A 19028-nucleotide genomic window follows, 5' to 3' on the forward strand; every position below is an offset into this window, starting at 1 on the left:
TTCATTCCAAACCATCCACCCTTTCATGTTCTCTGGATGAGTGTCAGCAATAATAAAAGTACATTCAGTGCCTAGTGTTCAGAGCATATTGTTTAATAGTAGAAAAGATTGTTATGCAAGGTGAAGGTATGAACATCATCGACTTGTACCTCTTGAAATCCTGACAGTTTGGGACTACCTTTTCCCTGTCAAGACTTTAAGGTTCTAGACGGATGTACACACCCTATGAAGCATTCTGAAAATGGCTGAACTACTCCAAAACTGATCCTGGATGGAGCTACAACTTCATTGAAGCACTTCATTTTGAAGAGCTTCCAGTTGCACGTACATTCTTAAATGTAGTACAACAAGGGGTTGCTTAGTTCTCTGGCATCCCACAGTGTTCTGTTCCTTTTTCCTCCCTACCCCACTCCCCACCCTGTTCAACTACTGAGCTCTCTCCTGTGCACTTGACCATCCTTGGCAATCTCTGGAGCCTAAGAAAGCATAGAAGGAACCTTTCTCCACAGGCCCAGAGAGACTGGCAGTCAAGCACACAGGCAAGCATGCATTGGCTGCCTGTCCCACTCACCACCCCCATATGGGGGTAGGGCTGTGGAGCCTCAGGACTGAAAAACACCCTGCTTACCCCCCTGGCTGTAAAGCAGTGGTCACCAACCAGGTGGATCTCAGATCCTCTTGCAGTAGATCTCAGAGCCTCTTGGAGTCGATCCGAGGCCGGGGTGAGGGGCTGAGTGCCTGCATGCATGTACGCGTGCAGCCCAGCCCAGCAGATCAGTCCATGGAGGAGGGAAGGGGTGGGGGGCTAGATCAAGGTCCCTGCAGTGAGGGTCAGTGCTGCAGAGGCAGGAGCAGGGGTACGTTGAGTGGGGCTGTAACCAGGTGGGACTTACCTGCTGGGGAGGCATGCCCCCAAATCATTTTTTATCCCTCTGCCTTGATCTGCACCCCCCCCCCCCACACACACACACACTTACCTGCTGGGTGTGGGGAAGCGGAGTTGCAGCGGCACATAGTAGATCTTGGGTTGCTTTTAAATGCCAAAGTGATCTATTTAAAAAGGTTGGAGACCACCGCTGTAAAGTATGTTGCCACATGCCATTGCAGTGATTTTGAAGCACTGTAGTGAGGAGGTATGGCAGGTGGCTGCACATCTGTTGATAGCCTGTGTTCTTTGAATTTGAAGCATTCCAGATTGGAGTGGAATTTTGAGTTCTTCAACCATGCATCTGTTCATGGCCTAAGTATTTCACTTACTTCTGTTTCTGTTTGGTGAACTTTGCAGCCATTAGTACTTACCATCCATTTCTAGATGATATGCCTTTTTTTTTTTTAACCATCCAACCATGACAGATTTCTTTGAGGCTTAGTGAGGGTATTTCTCATCGTGAAACCTGTTCTTTAATGGGACCTTACTGTAGCTTTGGCAGGTCTTTGGCACCCCTTTGAACTTAAGGCATCCTGGTCTCCCCATATGTCCCTGTGAAAATCTCTTTGCTTGTACTTGTCACATTAGCTTATTTTCTATTACTGTTTACATTTTGTTGATCAAAGAGATAGACTACACATCCCATTTCTAACTAACAACAACTGCATGTTTTTATTCTGTAGATAGCAGTGAATTCCTTGCTGATGACTGCAGTATAATTGCTGGTGGAAACCTAATAGGTTGGCATCCTGATTCTGCTGCTGTATTATGGAGGAGGATCTTGGGAATCCTTGGAGATGTCAACAATATCCAGTCACCTAAAATCCATGCCAGAGTTTTTGGGTATCTCTATGAATTATGGTACAAACTAGCAAAGGTATTGTTTCTAATACATACTTTCAGTGCAAAGACAACAGTAATGTATTTGCTAAAAGTGTCATGATCTTTCTAGCTGCTTTCCCAGCTATGCAGTTGGTCCATTAAAAGATTTCACAAAAAACCTTTGCCCCTTTGTACATTTTCTGAACCATCATTAGTACTATAACACTTCAACACTACTTTAGGAAGATATTGTTTACAGTATATTCTTTATTTAAAGTTTATTAACTAGTAAAATTACTTTCTGTTAGAATTTTCAAGGATTTTTGACCTCTCACTTCACTTCATTTAGAAGTACTATGATATTAACCATGAACAAGGCAAATAATGTCTACTGTTATGGGGGAGGATGGTAGGTATATTAAATCTTTTAAGAACTGTTTCCTTGAATTTAGTCAGGCACACCTTATAAGAGAGGTTCCTTTTTGATGACAATAAGGATTTAAGATAATTTATTCTCAGTGAAATAGAAGCAATACAATGAAAGTAAAAAATCATTGTCTTAATACTAAATGTTAGTGTAGATTCTAAGAAAACACCTGTAAGATGATAATATATGCTTAATATACTTCCAGTTTTCCTGTTGAATTCAGCTTCAGTGGAAATTTGTATGTATTTTTAAAGGTGCTACTTCTGAAAAAAAGGCTGTGTTATAAATAACAGCTGTGTTAAAATATTAGAGGATATTTTATTAATCTTCTACCTTTTTTTAAAAAATCAGATAAGGGACAATCTTGCTATAAGCGTGGATAACCAGTCTACTCCCTCTCCTCCTCTTTTAATTCCACCACTCAGAATATTTGCCTCATGGTTGTTCAAGGTAAAGTAGTTTTAATTTCTACATGGAGTAGTATTTTCCTGGACATCTATATTGGTTCATAAATGTTTATCATCTTGTTATATTGTTTTTACAGTGTTTCTGCAATCCTGGTTCTAAACATATTAGAAAAATAATCATAGTCAATTGTTTACCTATGTTGATGTCTAGATTGTAAAAACAAGTCTATACTTGCAGTATTAAGAATGTAGAAATAAAGCCTATTTTTGTAAATATAAATGCAGTATTCAGCAAATAAATATACCTTGCTGGAAATACAGTGTTGATTTATTTAGCAAATAAAAAGGCTGTAATAATAAAAATTATTTGTCTTTTCAGGCAACAACCTTGCCAAATGAATATAAGGAAGGCAAACTTCAAGCATACAGGCTGATCTGTGCTATGATGACCAGGCGCCAAGATGTCCTGCCAAATTCTGATTTCCTAGTGCATTTTTATCTTGTGATGCACCTTGGCTTAACTAGTGAAGATCAGGTACAGGGTTGATTTTTCTTTCAAAAAGAATTTAAGTTCCATTATTGCATTTTACATCATGTTTACTGTATTGCTTTGATGGGAAAGTGGACTATCGTGTTTGAAGTGGTGCAGTTGGGAGGACGAGGATCGTGGTTATATGATAAAATATACTAAAGTGTGGACTTAAAGGTATGCCTGTGTTTTGTAGACTAAACTGTTTTTCCGCCCTCTCAGTATGTTGTATATTTTGCTCCTCCTTTGTTCTCGTAAATGATTTTGTGTTCTCTGTCTGATAAACCTTTAAACTCCATCTGGTTTACCTATTTCAGCAGAAAGCAATTGTTCTGAAATTCAGTTTATTTTAACTAGTGCAGCTTCCTTTTAGCATTCACATTAAGAAAAGCTAAAGTAAAACTGGATGTGTCTACACATGCACTTTATTGCAGAGTAGACTAATTAGCTCTGCAGTAGAATATCACTATCTATATGTGTGCTGGTATTGGGGCACAGTAAACTAATAAACTTCTCTGTAGGATAGTACTATCCGGGTACAGTCTTACAGCAGAGTAATTGTGCTGAAATGCATGTGTAGACAGTGACCAAGCAGTGACCAGACCCCTGGCTGCTGCCTAGCCCCTCAGCTCTGCAGGTTTAGCACTCTTATGCCCCAGCCAGCCCTTCTGCTGCCCAACACTGCTACCTGGAGCCTGGGCTGATCCCCATGCCCCCTGCCAGCCTGGGTCTGCTCTGCCTTAGGTCAGATTGCTGCTGTCCTGGACATGCATGTAGGTGCTGCACCCAGAAGCAGTTTATTCTGGAGTTTATTGCTTTATCTTAATTACACATGTGGATGCATCCACTGAGTTGTAAATTGATTAGTATGTTGTAGATCAAAATGGCTTCAATTAGAAGGAAATCACTAGTTAATTTGACATGACTACTTGTCATTTGCATTATCTAGTGGCACTATATACAGTCTTTTCATAGTTTTAGATTAATAAGAGGGACTAGGAGAAGAAGACCCAATCTACCACCATTTATCATTGTCATGTACATTTTACAAAGCTCCCCTTTGCTCCATTTATTCTATTTGGGGCTCATAACACAACTGCTTATCAAACTTAGTATTTTCTGTAATTATCTTTGCAGGGTTCTCTACTGTTTTATAGTCTACAGTTTGCTTTAATAAGCTAGGCTCCTTGGCAGTCCGAATTTTCAGAGGCAAGGCAACTTTTGAGTTTGAAAAGATTGGTTGAACTGTAGCTGCTTGTGATTTGCCACTAAGACACATGAACATTGCTTTACATTGTCTAGAAACTCTGAAGCAATGCTTCTCAGCCTGTACTCCCTCCATGGGGTTTTTCATAAAACTTAGCAAGAACATTCATCCCATTTAGCATTACAAGCAGGGCATGACAGTTGCAATCCCCAAAGGTAGAACCCATTTCTGCCATCCGTTGTTTAGATTCTCTACAGATTTGGGCAAGCATTGTTGCATTGATTTACACTCATCTCACATTTTACAGTTTATTTCCACAGATATGGAAAGATCTTGAAACATACAGGGGTAAAATTCCATGCTGTGCCAAGGGGAAGGGTGAGCTACAATAGCTTTAGCTTACCTTTGTGCCCTTCTAAACCTAGGTTGCTCCAGGACCTCAGGAAGCCCCATGTATAATTAGGAAGGACAGTAATCAGTGAGAGAGAAGGATAAGATTAATACTACTGTGACGTTAGATGATGATTTTAGATAGGAAACTGGTATCAGAGATAATCTGCTTTTAACTTAAAATTTTCCTTTTCCTTCACTTATCAATAAAGTAAGAACTACAGGAAATAAGATTTGCTAAGCAACCTGTTTCATCTCTAAAACTGTCTCCTTAGTATTTCCTAAGCACTAAACCAGCAGAGAGGAAACCTCGGTCCCTGTAGAAAAAGCTTAGACCCTCCAGTTCTCTAAACCAAATTATTTCCTGAATCCAATAATCCTGTTCTCAATAAGCCTGTGTGACCAGGCATTTGTTTGATTGTTCTGCTCTTCATCAGTTCTTTTCCTGGCTCTTTTCTTCATCATTCCGTACCTTATTCTCTGAGAAGCACTTGTCCTCTGTTGGTGCTTTGACTTCCAATAATCTGTGTAGAAAAAATATAAATTCTCATCAGAACTACTACTGCTGACAAATGACCTGACTTACAGTATTTACTTGAAACCAAGATGGGGTTTCCCACCCCCCATTCAGTGGCAGGGAGGGGGGATTTTAGTACAAGCTTAGGGGGGCAGCGGCTGCTGCTTCCCTCTTCCCCTGCACCACATCCTCTGTGCTCCCCCCAGTGCCTTTGCTCCCTGCCACCTCCCCCCACTCCTTAGCTTCCTGTCACATCCCTGGCTCTGGCTGGGGCCCTACTCTGGCCAGGGGCAGGGAGCATAGAGTGTTTCCTGCCTCTGGCCCCTGCCTGACCATGCAATAGGAGAAGCAGCTCTGGCCCTGGCTCCAGGGCCAGGGCTGGAGCTGCTGCTGCTAGAACAGCTTCTGTTTGGCTGGGCTGGGCCCACATACTCTGTGTTACTTGCCCCTATCCACAGCAGGGCCCCAGCATGTGCCAGGGCTGTGACTGGAAGGTCAGTAGTGGGGAGGAAATGGCAGGCGAGGCAGGGATGACAGCAGTGGGAGGGATGGAGAGGCAGTGCAGGGGGTAGACGGAGGGAAAGCAGGCAAGAGGCAAAGGAGCCAGAGAAAGGGTATCACAGGGGAGGGCAGATGTCAGGGGGTACAGGCTCCAGAGAACAGATACCACAGGGAAGGCAAATTGGGGGTGGGGGGCAGGTGACAGTGGGCACAAATGGTAGGGGGGACAAGTGCCAGAGTGTACAGACACTGTGGGGGTGTAGGTGCAGGGCATGTAGGCACTGAAGGGGGTAAACAGCTGGGGAGGCAAGTGGTGGGCAGGACACAGGTGGCAGGGATCAGGCCACTTGGCTCCCCCACTGCCTGCCACCCGCCTCCCCTCCAGCTTGCCCTGTCACATTGGTGAAGGAAAAACATCAGATGACCCTCCAATAGAGTCTAGATGTTGAAAATAGCACCAAATTTATAATTTTTAAATTAGAATCTCATTATTTGGGGGTTGTCTTAAATTCAGAATTGTCTTAGGTTTGGGTAAGTAAGGTAAGTCTTTGAACCTACATCTCCAGTGAATCTGAAAATTTGGTTCTTTCTCATTGCTAACCCTTTCCCTCTTTCATGTGTCCTTTATCTTGCAGGCGCAGAAAAGAAACCATCCTCTTGCTTTAAATAAGCTCTTTTCCTGTAGTTATCAGACATACATACCAGCTGCTTACAGACTTGAAAAACACAAAACAAAACAATGCTTTACTTTAAGCTTGCTGTGCCCCCACTCTGAGCGCAGTGTATGCCCAGAAGAGACATCATGTTAGTTTGACCCAGTAGACTCAATGTCTGTTTAGATTGCATGCTTCAGCAGGACTTTTTGGTGCTTTTATCTAATAGCTTATTGAATCAGCTTTAGAAAAAAGAACCAAAAAGCTCCGCTGAAGCACGCAATCAATACAGATGCTGGGGAGCTGGGTCAAACTAAAGTGGTTACTCGTCCGGTAAAGTTCTGGGTTTTTGGAGTTTTGTTTGTTAGTTTGTTTTTTTGTTTTTTCTGTTGTTTTTTTGTGGGGGTGGGGTGGGGGGATGGTCATGTCTGTCAGCAGCCACCATGTTTACTCAGATCCAAGGCAAGGTTGTTTTCCCCATTCATCACTGGGAGGGAGGAAGGCCCTCGTCTTCTATTTTTGTACAAGGTGGGGTGGGGTGGGATGGGGAGGGGCTCTGACTCGGGCTTAGGGGCCGAGTCAGAGCCACAGCCACTGCTCTGCTGTCTCCTCCTCCCCCCACTTACCATCAGTCATTGCTCTGGCCCCATTCTGGCATGGGGGACATGGGCACTTAGTACCTCCGGTGCAGCCACTCAGTAGCAGTTGCAGGAGAAGCAGCTCTGGCCCCAGGACACCAGATGCTGCCACTGGCCAAAGGTACCACGTGTTCTGTCCTAGAATGGAGCCATGACTGATGATAAGTAGGGTAGGAGGCTCAGAGGCTGCAAAGGGGGCAGGCAGCAGGGGAAGGCATCAGGAGGTTCTGGCCCTGTGGGGCAGGCAGGCATGGGGCTTGCAGGTATCAGGGTTGGGGAGCAGGAAGAACAAGTGGAGGGGACAAGGGGCAGGTGTCAAGCCACTTCTCCCCACCATACCCTGCCATCCCCCCTTCACTGCTTTCTCCCTTGTAGCAGTTGGGGGATGAATTTAAGATGACCCTCCAATAATTACATTCTATATATGGAAAATTATAACCAATATATACATATTCCATGTATAGATTCTAATTATTGGGGGTTATCTTAAATTCAAAGTTGTCTTGGATTTGGGTAAATATAGTATTCTCCATCTTAATATCTTCTCCATTCCGTGACTGACGAGTTATCTCTTCCAGTCTTCAGCAATAGTTCTACCAGCATACATTCAGCAGTTATGCTCTTCTTGCTCTTAGGAAAGTAGGGCTGAAAGAGACCGCACAAGGTCATCTAGTCCAGCCCTGTTCCCAAGGCAGGATCATTCCTGACTAAACCTTCTCAGCCAAGTGTCTGTCTAACCTGCTTTTGAAACCATCCAAGGATGGCAGTTGTACAGCTTGTCTAGGTAGCTGTTCTAGTGTTTGACCACCCTCATAGTCAGAAAGTGCCTTCTAATCTCCAACCTAAATTTCACCTGCTACAGCTTGAGGCCATTGTTCCTACTCCTGTCCCCTACAGCCACAGAGAAAAGCCTCTTCCATCCTCTCTGTTGTGGCCTTTCAGGTATTTGAATACTGTTAGCAAATCCATGCTCAGTCTTCTCTTATACATACCTAAGTAACATTAGGTCTTTCAGCTTTTCCTCATAAGTCTTGCTTCCCAGGCCCCTAGTCAGTTGCATTGCTCTGCACTGGACTCTTGCCAAACTGTCCATATCCTTCTTGAAGAGTGGGGCCCAAAAATGGACACAATACTCCCAGTGAATAGCTCCATTGTTGATTAGAGCTGAAGAATCACTTCCTTTGATTTGCAAGTGACACTGCTGTTGATGCAACCCAGTATGCTTTTAGGGTTTTTTGCAACAAAGGCACACTTGGTTCATATTCAGCTTATGGTCCACTGTAACTCCCATGCCCTTCTCTGCAGTATTGCAATCTGGCCAGTCATTCCTCAGTTTGTATTCATGCACGTAATTATTCCATCTCAAGTGCAGAACTTCGCATTTGTCCTTGATGAAACCCATCTAGTTGATTGCAGGCCATTTCTCCCACTTAGGTCATTCTGGATCCTAGCTCTACTCTGGAGTATCTCTAACTCCATCCAACTTGCTGTCGTCCACAAATTTGTTAAGTGTGCACTCAATCCCATCATCCAAATCATTAATGAAGATATTAAATAACAACAGACACAGAACAGACCCCTGGGGAACCCTACTTGTTACCTCCTCCCAACTAGACCTTGAATCATTGATGATTACTTGCAGAGGTCTGATCCAGCCAGTTATGAATCCACCTTGCATTACTTTCATGTTACCTGTATTTCCTTAGCTTGCTAATGAGAATGTTGGGAGAGACAGAGTCAGAAGCCTTTCTAAAGTCAAGGTACATCATATCCACTGCTCTCACTGATCCTGTCACCTTGTCCGAGAAGGAAATCAGACATGACTTTCTTATGGGCTAAGTACAGACATTCAAAAAGCCAGAACCTGAATTGATTCAATCTTTGCAGGTTAGTCTAACCTGCGTAGATTGAACCTATTTGCAAGTGAATAGACATTTACTTTTGATTCTTGAAATGCAGCCACATGCCTGCAGTGGCTTAGGCTAAAAGCTGGGGGGTGTGCAGGGCACTAGAGTAAACCCTCCCTTCCCTTCAGCAGCAGGCACAAGGCTGAGGGGAAGCTGGGGGGTAACAGGTGGCCAGGCCCTGGCAGGCCACTGAGTATGGTTGCAGGAACCCCAGCCAGGGCGTGCTCAGAGGGGGAAGAAGCCCTGGTGGGATTTGTCCCCAAAGGGAGGCGGGGAGGTGTGACCAGACACTGGCCTAGGCAGCACCTCAGGTGGAGGGAGGGAGGGAGTGGGATTAAACCCCCTGTCTTCCCTCTCTCCCACTGGCATGGGGACCCCTGAATACAGGAGATAAACTTTTCACTGAATTAGAAATGAATCTTTCAGGAAATACTAACAAGTGGAAGCTGATGTATCTATTAGTAGCAAGATGTGTAATACACGGACAATGGAGAGCTAATATAGGATGTTTAAAAGAATTGTCAGACACCACTATCAGGCTCTAATGGTGAAAGGATGAGAAAAAATTGGTGTGGCACATAGGTATTAATTTTTTAACATGACTAATATGTGCTATCCCTGCAAAAACAGCAAAACTAGTATACTCGGACCTGGCAGTCTCAGACTGGGCTTTCCTGAGTTTAAAAAAACAAAACACAACAAGAAACCTTGGCTGTGGGCCAGATTTTTCAAAGCAGCTGAGCTCCCATTTATGACAAGACAAAGATTACAAGCCATTTAAATCAATTTAACAGCCATTATTACCAACACAAGGACAAAGGAGTGCAGATACACAGGGCTAAATTTTCAATAGTGCCTAGTTCCCATTTAGCAATCTACATGAGGTGGCCAGATTTCAGAAGTATTCAGCACCCAGCATCTCACTTTCCTCTCAGGAGCAGCTGCTAGGTGCAGTGTTCTTTGGAAGTCTGACCACTTCATATAGATGCCTAACTGGGGACTGAGCTTTTTGAAAATGTAGCCTCAGTTGTATGTAATAAGCACTTTTAAAATGTAACCTTGTATGCTTGCATTCCTTTGTCCTCCTGTTGGTAAGCATGACTGTTTTGTTGATGAAAATGCCTTGTTTTTGTCATAAATGAGAGCTCAGCTGTATTGAAAAAATTTACAGTCTAGAAATTAAATTGGTCAAGGTCCACAGGCCCACATAGTTAATGCAGATGCCAAATTATCTTAAGTTTTAAACCCTTCCAATATTACATTGACTTTGTTCTTTTGTTCTTACTTGGCTTACTGATTTTTGCCTCGTGGTGGCACACTTGACTGCAAGTTTTCTAGCCTGTTACAGTCTTATTTTTGTCTACTTATTATTTAGCTACTGAACTGCTTGGAGAAAGCATTAACTCTTATTGCTTTTGAGCTTGAAAACTCATGTAACATGGTATAGTGAAATGCATTTATTCTAATTATCTTTATTTAATCACTTCCAACATGATTAATATCAAGATGCTAGATCAACAACTAAAGAGCAATCATCAGATGTATTTTAGAAGTCAAAGATAATATTTGTTATAAATACAAATGTAAGAATATATTAGTCAAAAATACCTGAATTGATTTGATTTGCCAAAGATTTCTGCTTTTCAGCTGGAAAAATACTTAAAGCCTGCTTCTAAACAAACATAGCCTAATACAATATACTACCATATCTGTATTATGCTATCATATAAACCATTGATGAAAGTATTGCAGGCTTTCTTAACGCTGTGCTACTATTGATATGTTTTTGGAATGTGCTGCCTTTTGGCATAGGATATATTATAAACAGTACCCGAATACACCATAATTGTGCATAATTTACTCCAGGGGCACAACTGTGCTCCAGAATTCAAGCTTTCATTTAAAAAAAAAAAAAGACTTCTTGGTACACAAGCATGTAAAGAAAAGCTTCCAAACCAGAAATGGATGAAAAACAATGTGGTGATGTCTGCCTGAGTGTGCAGACAGCCTACCATAATAGTTCTGAGAAATGCGAAATGATCCATCCTGCTCAGTGAACTTTAAAATCCATCAGTGAAAATTTTGTCACTCGTCTGTTAACTGTTTAACTGCTATCTTGTCATCCAGCTGGTGGATGATCATACAAATTCAGTCTTCCAGAACTTTTTGGGTTCCTCAGTGTTTCCTTCCAAGCTGCCAGCACCTCTGCTTTCCCATGACAGACTACTGAACATTTTCAGTACAAAGTTCTATAGCACATTGAAAATGTTAAATTTATCAACATAGTACAATGCAATTTACTATCAGATTGAACTGGAGGAGATTTTGGTGGTGGTTGTTTATTTTAATGTTTAATTGAATAAAAATATCAATCCTCATATTTATCGGAAACTTTTGCAGAACGTCCCAATTGACTGTACTTGAATGTAACAGAATATAGGGGTCTCAGTGCAGAATTTAGGTCATGTTTATGAGGGTTGTAAATAATGCCATAATACCTAAACAAGTCACTGGTCATCATTAGAACAATCTATTAAAGACTCATAATGTATCATTAATAATGTATGCACTGATGGAAAAACATGTAATTTAGTGATATCTAATGGATTGTTTAGATGAATCCATAATGAAATGTTACATAGCACAGCAAAGGCACCATTTCTAATTGTTTATCTTTACTGTCAGATGTATGGGCCTCAATCATAGACCAGGGCCACACTGTTCAGTTCTGTATGAAAACAAAGACAGTCCCTACCCCGAGGATGTGAGCACATACTGTGAATAATAATGTATTTAAAAAAACAATTTGATTGTATTAATTTGATTTTGAATGTACATCAAAACATCTCCAAAGTACTGTTCCTAGATATTTATGATGTGTTCTTCCAAATCAGATAGTCTCATGAAAAGTTTCCCTACCACTGATATCTGGTTCATAGGATAAAGTTAATAGGGCACTAATATATTTTTTTAATGATTTGAAATGATCCTGTCCCATCATTGAAGAGCCAGAGTTGGGGTGCCTTTCTTTTTTTCCATTTTCACAGATTGCAGTGGGGGAGATATTTCTCTGGCTTCAGGGTTGGTGAGGTTAAACCTACCAGGATTTATGAGAATTAATCCAGTATATGCAAAGAAGATGGGATCAGGATCCCATCAGGGAAGGAAGGACACTAAGATCTCCCCCAGGGTAAGCTCAGCTCCCTCTACAGGAGAGAGCAACTGAGGAGAATAACATCTCCAGGTGGCTGGTCTGTAGAACCTTAAAATGTACTATAAAGGGGAAACACAGAAACTGAGGATTGCCAGGAATCAGTATGGCTTATTTCTCTGTTTTGTATGTGATTTAGTAAGACACTGGCCACAGGACTTTCAGCAGGTCTTTCACCCTTTGCACTGGTACTGTTTTTTTCCCCCAAATGTTTCACTAGTTTAAAAAAATATTTTTTATATTTACATACATATGTGTTGTTGTTGAGTTACTCATAACTTTGCAGGCATCGTTTTCATTATGACAAAATCTTGAAAAGTTTTCTTTTGGAAAAAACTTACTTAAAGTATTACATGGGCTTGGCAAATACATATCTATTAATTGACACATGGAGTTAGATTTTATTACCTTGTAAAGACATCCAGCTGTATGTGCATAGTTATCTAGGTAACTTCAAATAGGGCACTCTTCAGTCAGTAAGAATTATACCTTAGTGCTCAAGCTCCCATTGTTTTTAATTGCTGCTTTCTTTATTTCTCAAATCATTTTTGCTAAGCTGACAAAGCAAGTGCTTTTTATTGTGTGTTATACATGTGCCAGTTTTGAACTTTGTTTTATTTCATTGCTTTTTATATTGCTAGAATTGGGGTAAAGCTAAAAAAATCCTTTTGAATAATGTTCATGCAGCAGTACAATATAATTCATAGCAAAAGTGACCTAACATTTCATGCTTGCTAGAAATGTCTGTGCCTCTCATGGGGTATATAAAAGAGCAATGTAAGAGAATATTTTATGAAAAGCTCCCAAAGGCAATCTGAGTTAAAGGTTTAGCAATTAGCTCAGAAAGGGAGCAAGGAGACAGTGATGTAACTGAAATGTCTATAATTTGTCTGTACCTGGCTGTCTAATAACAAACATCCCTGTACGAAGACGTGAACAATCCTATGCAACAATTGCATCACCTTTTCCAGACTAGAGAAATCACTGTATAGTGGAACAATAGAAATTAGTCATAGTATAAGTGATAGAATATCTCTCACTTCATTATTTGCAGGTAGCCAGTTAAATAGATTATTGGGCTGGTATGCCATTGTAATCTACAAATTTTATAATGAATCTTTTTCTTTTGAAAATCCAAATAAAGGGAGAGCAGCAGGAGAGAGAAGCAATGAATTAATTTGGGTTTCTATATGTATGCTGACAGGAAAATGCAGAAAAGAGAGCTCAGCTAGAAGTGCCTCAAAACAACCTAAAATTATAATTATTTCTTATTATCGCAGAACTGCTAGTGATATACCCAGAGTCACATTGTGTTGTGCTGTACAGATAATCTTTTGAGACTGTGTAGAGAGCCACTATTATGACAGAGTGTTTTGCCAGTCTTTCATGCCTAGAACCAGGAGCCTGAGTCTGTCATGCTTAAGTGTGAAAAAAAGACTCTAAATTGTTTAGTTTTTGATAGCCATAATGGACTTGGTTGGAAGATCAGAAATGTAAGGCCAGAAGAGAGGTGTAGTAAAACCAGTCATATTTTGACTATGGACAAGAATTCATATCCCAAGTCCCAAGTAGAGTGTCTATTAAAAATAAAATAAGAAAATACCTGGAAAATCACAATGAAGTGTCTAACCAGTTTGATTTCTGTAAAGGAAAATTATGACTTATTAATCTTTTAATTTGTGAATGTATGACTAAAGTAGTGGATAAGGAAAGCCAGATGATTCTTATTTAGATTCTAATATGCCTTTGACAAGGTCGCTCACAAGATACGGCTAAAATAATAAAGTAATTGTTGGGTGAGAGATATAGTATTGCTGTGGGTTAAATCCTGGTTAGGACACAGAGGGCACATCTACATGTGTGCCAAACTGAACAGTTGTTACTGCGCAGTCATTTAGTACTTACTTAAGTAACTGGGTGCATTACTGTGCAGTCCAGACATTGCATGTTTTTTTTTCTCACACTACTGCACAGTAGCAATGAGTTAAGGTTCTGCTTGCAGTGGCCCTCACTGAAAAAGCAGCTATTTAATATTTTGCTTAATGCTCATCAGATGTTCTTGTTAACCGTCAATGTCCAAAGTTACAATTTTTAGGTGCTATTAGGAATTTTGAAAAAATGAAAAATAAACTTCTTACTTTGGTGTTTAAGTCAATCTCTAGTCATTAATGTATGGGGCAGATTGTGCCATATCTGTGTATTGTGGGGTTCCTAGATATTCTCTGAAGCATGCAGTGCTGTTCACTGTCAGAAAGAAAGGACATGGTAGATCTACAGTTTGATCCATTTTCTTGATTATGTCCCAATTATCATTGGATTAAATAGTGTTAGGTGCGAGGTGCTACTGGTCCTTGCAGACTGACAAGACAGACATTTGTGGATCTCAATTTTAACGAGATTCTAGTTTTTTTCAAGTGCTAAACCAGGGGTAGGCAATTATTTTGGGCAGTGATCCGCTTACCAAGTTTTGGCAAGCTGTTGAGGGCTGCACGGGTAGTCCCTCCCCTTGGCAGTTGCCCCACCCCCAGTCACCATCTTGTGGCTGGAAGTCCCGCCTCTTAATCCCCGACCTTTGCCACCAGAAGTCTCTCCCCTTTCAGCAACAGGTTTTGCCATCTCAGAACCAGAAAGATACCAAATTATATTCTAAAAATTAAACATCTACAACATTAATTTGATTTCAAAAAATATTTTTGTCCTGATTTACATGTGTTTGTGTAGTGTACACAGAGGTGATTGCACAATAGCTTAAAATAAAGTCTTACTTTTGTATATTGTGGGAGAGGTGGGGGGCATGGGTATAGGTTTGTGGGGGACTGTTAGTGTGTGGGTATGTGGGGGAGGGTGTGGGTCTGGGGTGATGGAGCATGTAGGTATATGTGTGGATATGTTGGGTGTTGGTGGGTATGGGGTTTGTGGGTGGCTGTGTGAGGGAGTGGGTGTGGGGTCTGTGTGTATGGCATGGTGAGGGTGCATGTGCATGGTTGGGTGTGTGTGTAGGACTTGCCCTATGAACACACACACAGCCTCTCCCCCTCACACAGACACACCCCCACAGCCCCTCTCTCTCTCTCACGCTCACGTGTGCGTGTGCACACACAGTCTCCCTCCCTCATTTCTCTCTCTGTCTCTTCCCCTCCCTTATTGCAGGGACACACACACACACCCCCCCCCCCCAGTGGTCCAGTGATTCAGGCGGGGGCCACATGGTGCTGGAGGCAACTGCATGCAGGGAAGCAGTGAAAGCTGTGGCAGGAAGAGACTTCCAGGTGTGGGGGCGGGGGTACGAGGGGAATGGGAATGGGGTGGAGCCGTGTTGGCTTTGTTAGTGAGTGCTGCTGGCTTCCCCTGGGTCCTTCCACCCCTACCTCCTGTCATCTTTGACAGGCTTCTGGGAGCAGATAAATATACATTTTCTAAATATTTTAGGGGCCCTGCAGGCTGGATAGGATGGCCTGGTGGGCAAGATCTGGCCCACAGGCTGTATTTTGTCCACCCCTGTGCCAAGGAATCTAGGTGACATGTACCATGTTTTAGGCCATAATATAAAGTAAGAAACCACCTATGAAAGAATATTGAAGCGGAAGAACATGTTCTGTGTATGCTAAAGTACAGAATCCTATTTAAAACTGTATGTCATAATTTGGGACCATCTCAATTAACAGTTTTACGGAAACTGCAAAAATGGGCCTTGTCTGCAAAATCCGCAAAACAAAAGAACATACTAAAAATAAAATGTTGGCTCCCCACTGGGAGCCAGCGGTCCTCATGGCTGCTGTGGCCCAGCCACACAGCCCGCCAGAGGGAAAAGGAGAAGGAGAGCAGTCAAGATGGCTTGATTGGCTGAGTGCTGCAAGGGGCGGGGCCACATGACAGGCAGCTATCCTATCAGCAGCAAGGCCCAGGGCCATGTGACAGGCAGACCTCTCAGCCAATCAGCTCTGTCAACCCCTTGGCCTATCAGAGGCATGGGGTAGTCCTACTGCAATAAGCCTGCATAAATGGTGGCCGGCCCTGTGCCTGTGAAATTGGCCACTTGCTTTCTCAAATTGTTTAGGTCCCTGGTTATAATGCATTACAAATTCATGTCTACCACAGCAGTAGACTGACTAAATCAGGCTTGTCCAACATGCAGGCCGCCACGCGGCCGGCAAGCCATTTTATCTGGCCCGCGGCAGCGGTGCAGAGCTGCTGCAGAGCGTGGAGCCACGGTCATGACGGGGCAGCAGCGAAGCAAGGCCGGCAGGGCAGGGCCAGCCCACGGGCCCCAGCCGGCAGCGAGGGGAGGGCAGCGGCTCCCCCCCATGGGGCCAGGCTCATCAGTCAGCCAGGTCCTGCCACCAGGGCACGGGGCTGCACCAGCCATGCCTGATTAGACGAGCTGGGGACAGTGCATGCAGCTTCTTCTCTGGCGCATGGCCGGGGGAGCTCCAGCATGGCCCGCGCCCTGCCTGCATGCGTGGTGGACAGAGGCACGGGTAAGTTTCGGCGTGGAGCTGGGGGCACCTTGGGGCTGGGCTGGGGCTGCAGGGCACACGGTTGCCAGAGCCGGGCTGGGTGGGAGGCAGGAGGAACCCGGCCCAGAGGCTCTCTACGTCCAGCCACAACTGGGGATCCTAATGCCCCAGCCGTTATTAAAAGTGGGAGCTGCTGGTCTGGTGCACTGTGAGGACTACACTAGATGCGCTTTGCTCAAAAGCAGGCTGCCAGCAATTGAATCACTGGAGTCTTATGAGGGTGAGAGGCTGTATGCGGGTCCCTTGACACTTTGGTGGGCAAGCGTTGCCTGTATGTGTGTTGAGTGTGGGTGCAGGGGTCCGTATGTGAGGGCAGCATTGGGGTGAAAGGGTCAACAAGGAGTGTGTGTGTGGGGGGGTTCATAGTGATGTGGGGGGGCTGGGAGTGGGTGTAGGGATGAATAGGGGATGCATGTAGGGAAGGGTATAGGGAGCATGTGTGTGTTAGGGGGAAGAGGGGGTGTTGGGAACACCTGTAGGAATGAGTAGGGAGGTGTGAAGGGAGCACATATCTTTAGATGGGCTTCCCTAGTGGTCAAGTTTCATGTTGCCATCAATCTCTGTGTAGAAAAGGGCAATTTATTTTAAGACTGGATGATGCTGACAAGCCCTTCTGATGTTGCTATTTAAATGATGGTCAACATTTAAAACCAGGGTTTTATTATGTAACCCTTAGTCATAACTAGTTATTAATTTAATAAAAGTAAATCTTCTTGAAGATTATTCTCAAAAATGCCCATATTTTGTTGCTTTGATTAGTTTCCACTCTGACTGATATCTTTTCCACATTTGATCTGTCAACTTGCATTATGCTTCTTTCATTCACTGAGAAGTGAGTAGAAGCGAAAGTGTTTATTTTAGTCAAGTGTTTGGTATTATTTCATTCTTGCTTTTATATTGCTTTTTATTTTTAGATTTTAAACCACATTTCCAGACCCATTTCATTGTCACTTCCTGCAACTTCATTGGTGTCAAAGGTCACGTGACATCACTTCCTGATGTGATACCACTTCCTGTGAGGTCTTTGAATATGGCTCGCCAGCCCACTGGGTGATAAAAAGGTCATGATCTGGCCCCACATTCAAAAAGATTGGACACCCCTGGACTAAATTATATATTTTTTGTTTTAAAAATTACTTCAAATCCTGGGGGGGGGGGGGGGGGGGGGGGTGTATTTGTGTTAAAAGTAAATGTTTATTTGCTAAGCAAATTGTGAAGTTTTTGTTTTTTGGTTTATTGGTTTTTTTGAGATAATTGGAACTTGTTACAAAAACCTACATTCTAGACTTGACTACATGGAAAGTTATCCAGTAATCCTGAAAAGACAATATCCTGGCCTGTGCTTCAGTGTAGCTAAGATTCTGGAAGGAAAATGCACTAACATACAGAATTTTTCCCATTCTCATTCTGCACTATCATGTATGAAAGTGTTTCAAAAGTTGATATGATAGAAACTGTTGGGAATTCTCCTTTTTCGTATCTAATCAGTCACTCACTGTCTCCTTTAGATATTCCAGTAAAAGCAAAACACTTATTTAGGGTGGAGTGAAGGATATTAAAATTCATCAGTAATTTTTGGAGATGGCCATAAATAAGATGTTGCCTAAGAACCCACAACCAGTTATCATCTTCTGCTTCTTTCTCTTGTCGCCCCCCCTGACTTTGTCTTGCAGTGGTTTTACCATATAATGCAGGGTAGTAGAGGCTCTTCTTTTTTGATATGTGATTCAGTTCCATGGCATGCTACCTCAAAACAATCCTCCAATAAGGATTTCCCTCTAAACACTTAGATTTTTAATGGGAGCCATGAAAGTTTCTTACATGCAGAAAGTAAGAAAAGGCAAAGGCTTGTATTAATAACTTGTACCAGAAAAGAGGAATGGCCTAAAACCCAAACTTTCATCAGAAGATTCCACACATTAACGCTAGCTTTCATAAGTCTAACCGCAGCTGGGTTGTGACTTCTGAGTTAAATGATACCACTTTTCTATCATAGGAATATTCCCATCTGCATGATGCGGGGTCACACTGCAGACAGTTCTTTGGCATTTCTAATTCACCAAAAGTATTTACTAAAAGCCTGGTAGGAACTGCCTTCCCTTTCATGCTTATAGTATTCCTGTATTCTCAGACCTGGATAGTTAGTTAAATTTAGCAAGTCCTTACCAGCAGCAAGACTTGCCGTTTGCTTTTTATCTGTGTCTACTTACTGTATAACAGGGGTTGGCACGTCCTGGCATACATGTCAGTATGGCATGTGAAGGCATTGTCCTTGACACGTGTGTATTGGGGTGGACAGCAGGGAAGGGGCCAGGGCTGTGCTACCACAACAAGCTTCGGGCCCCTCACAACTCCCCCACTGTCCACCCCAGGT

The 19028-nt window shown here is 42.7% G+C and overlaps 1 protein-coding gene across 5 annotated transcripts in view; it reads left to right on the forward strand.

The window, feature by feature from the left end:
• Window positions 1-19028, forward strand: part of RALGAPA2 (Ral GTPase activating protein catalytic subunit alpha 2) — a 374428-nt gene that overhangs the window by 171201 nt on the left and 184199 nt on the right. For all 5 annotated transcript variants that reach the window (XR_009458933.1, XM_019491013.2, XM_059720247.1 and 2 more), the window contains exons 21-23: window positions 1612-1805; window positions 2529-2627; window positions 2964-3119. Coding sequence is in view for 4 of the 5 variants with exons in the window: in XM_019491013.2 (XP_019346558.2) it covers window positions 1612-1805; window positions 2529-2627; window positions 2964-3119 (449 nt within the window). In the remaining variant the exon portion in view is untranslated. The remainder of the gene's footprint in view (window positions 1-1611; window positions 1806-2528; window positions 2628-2963; window positions 3120-19028) is intronic.

Source organism: Alligator mississippiensis, chromosome 1, assembly GCF_030867095.1.
Source record: "Alligator mississippiensis isolate rAllMis1 chromosome 1, rAllMis1, whole genome shotgun sequence".
NCBI classification, from domain to species: Eukaryota; Metazoa; Chordata; order Crocodylia; family Alligatoridae; genus Alligator; species Alligator mississippiensis.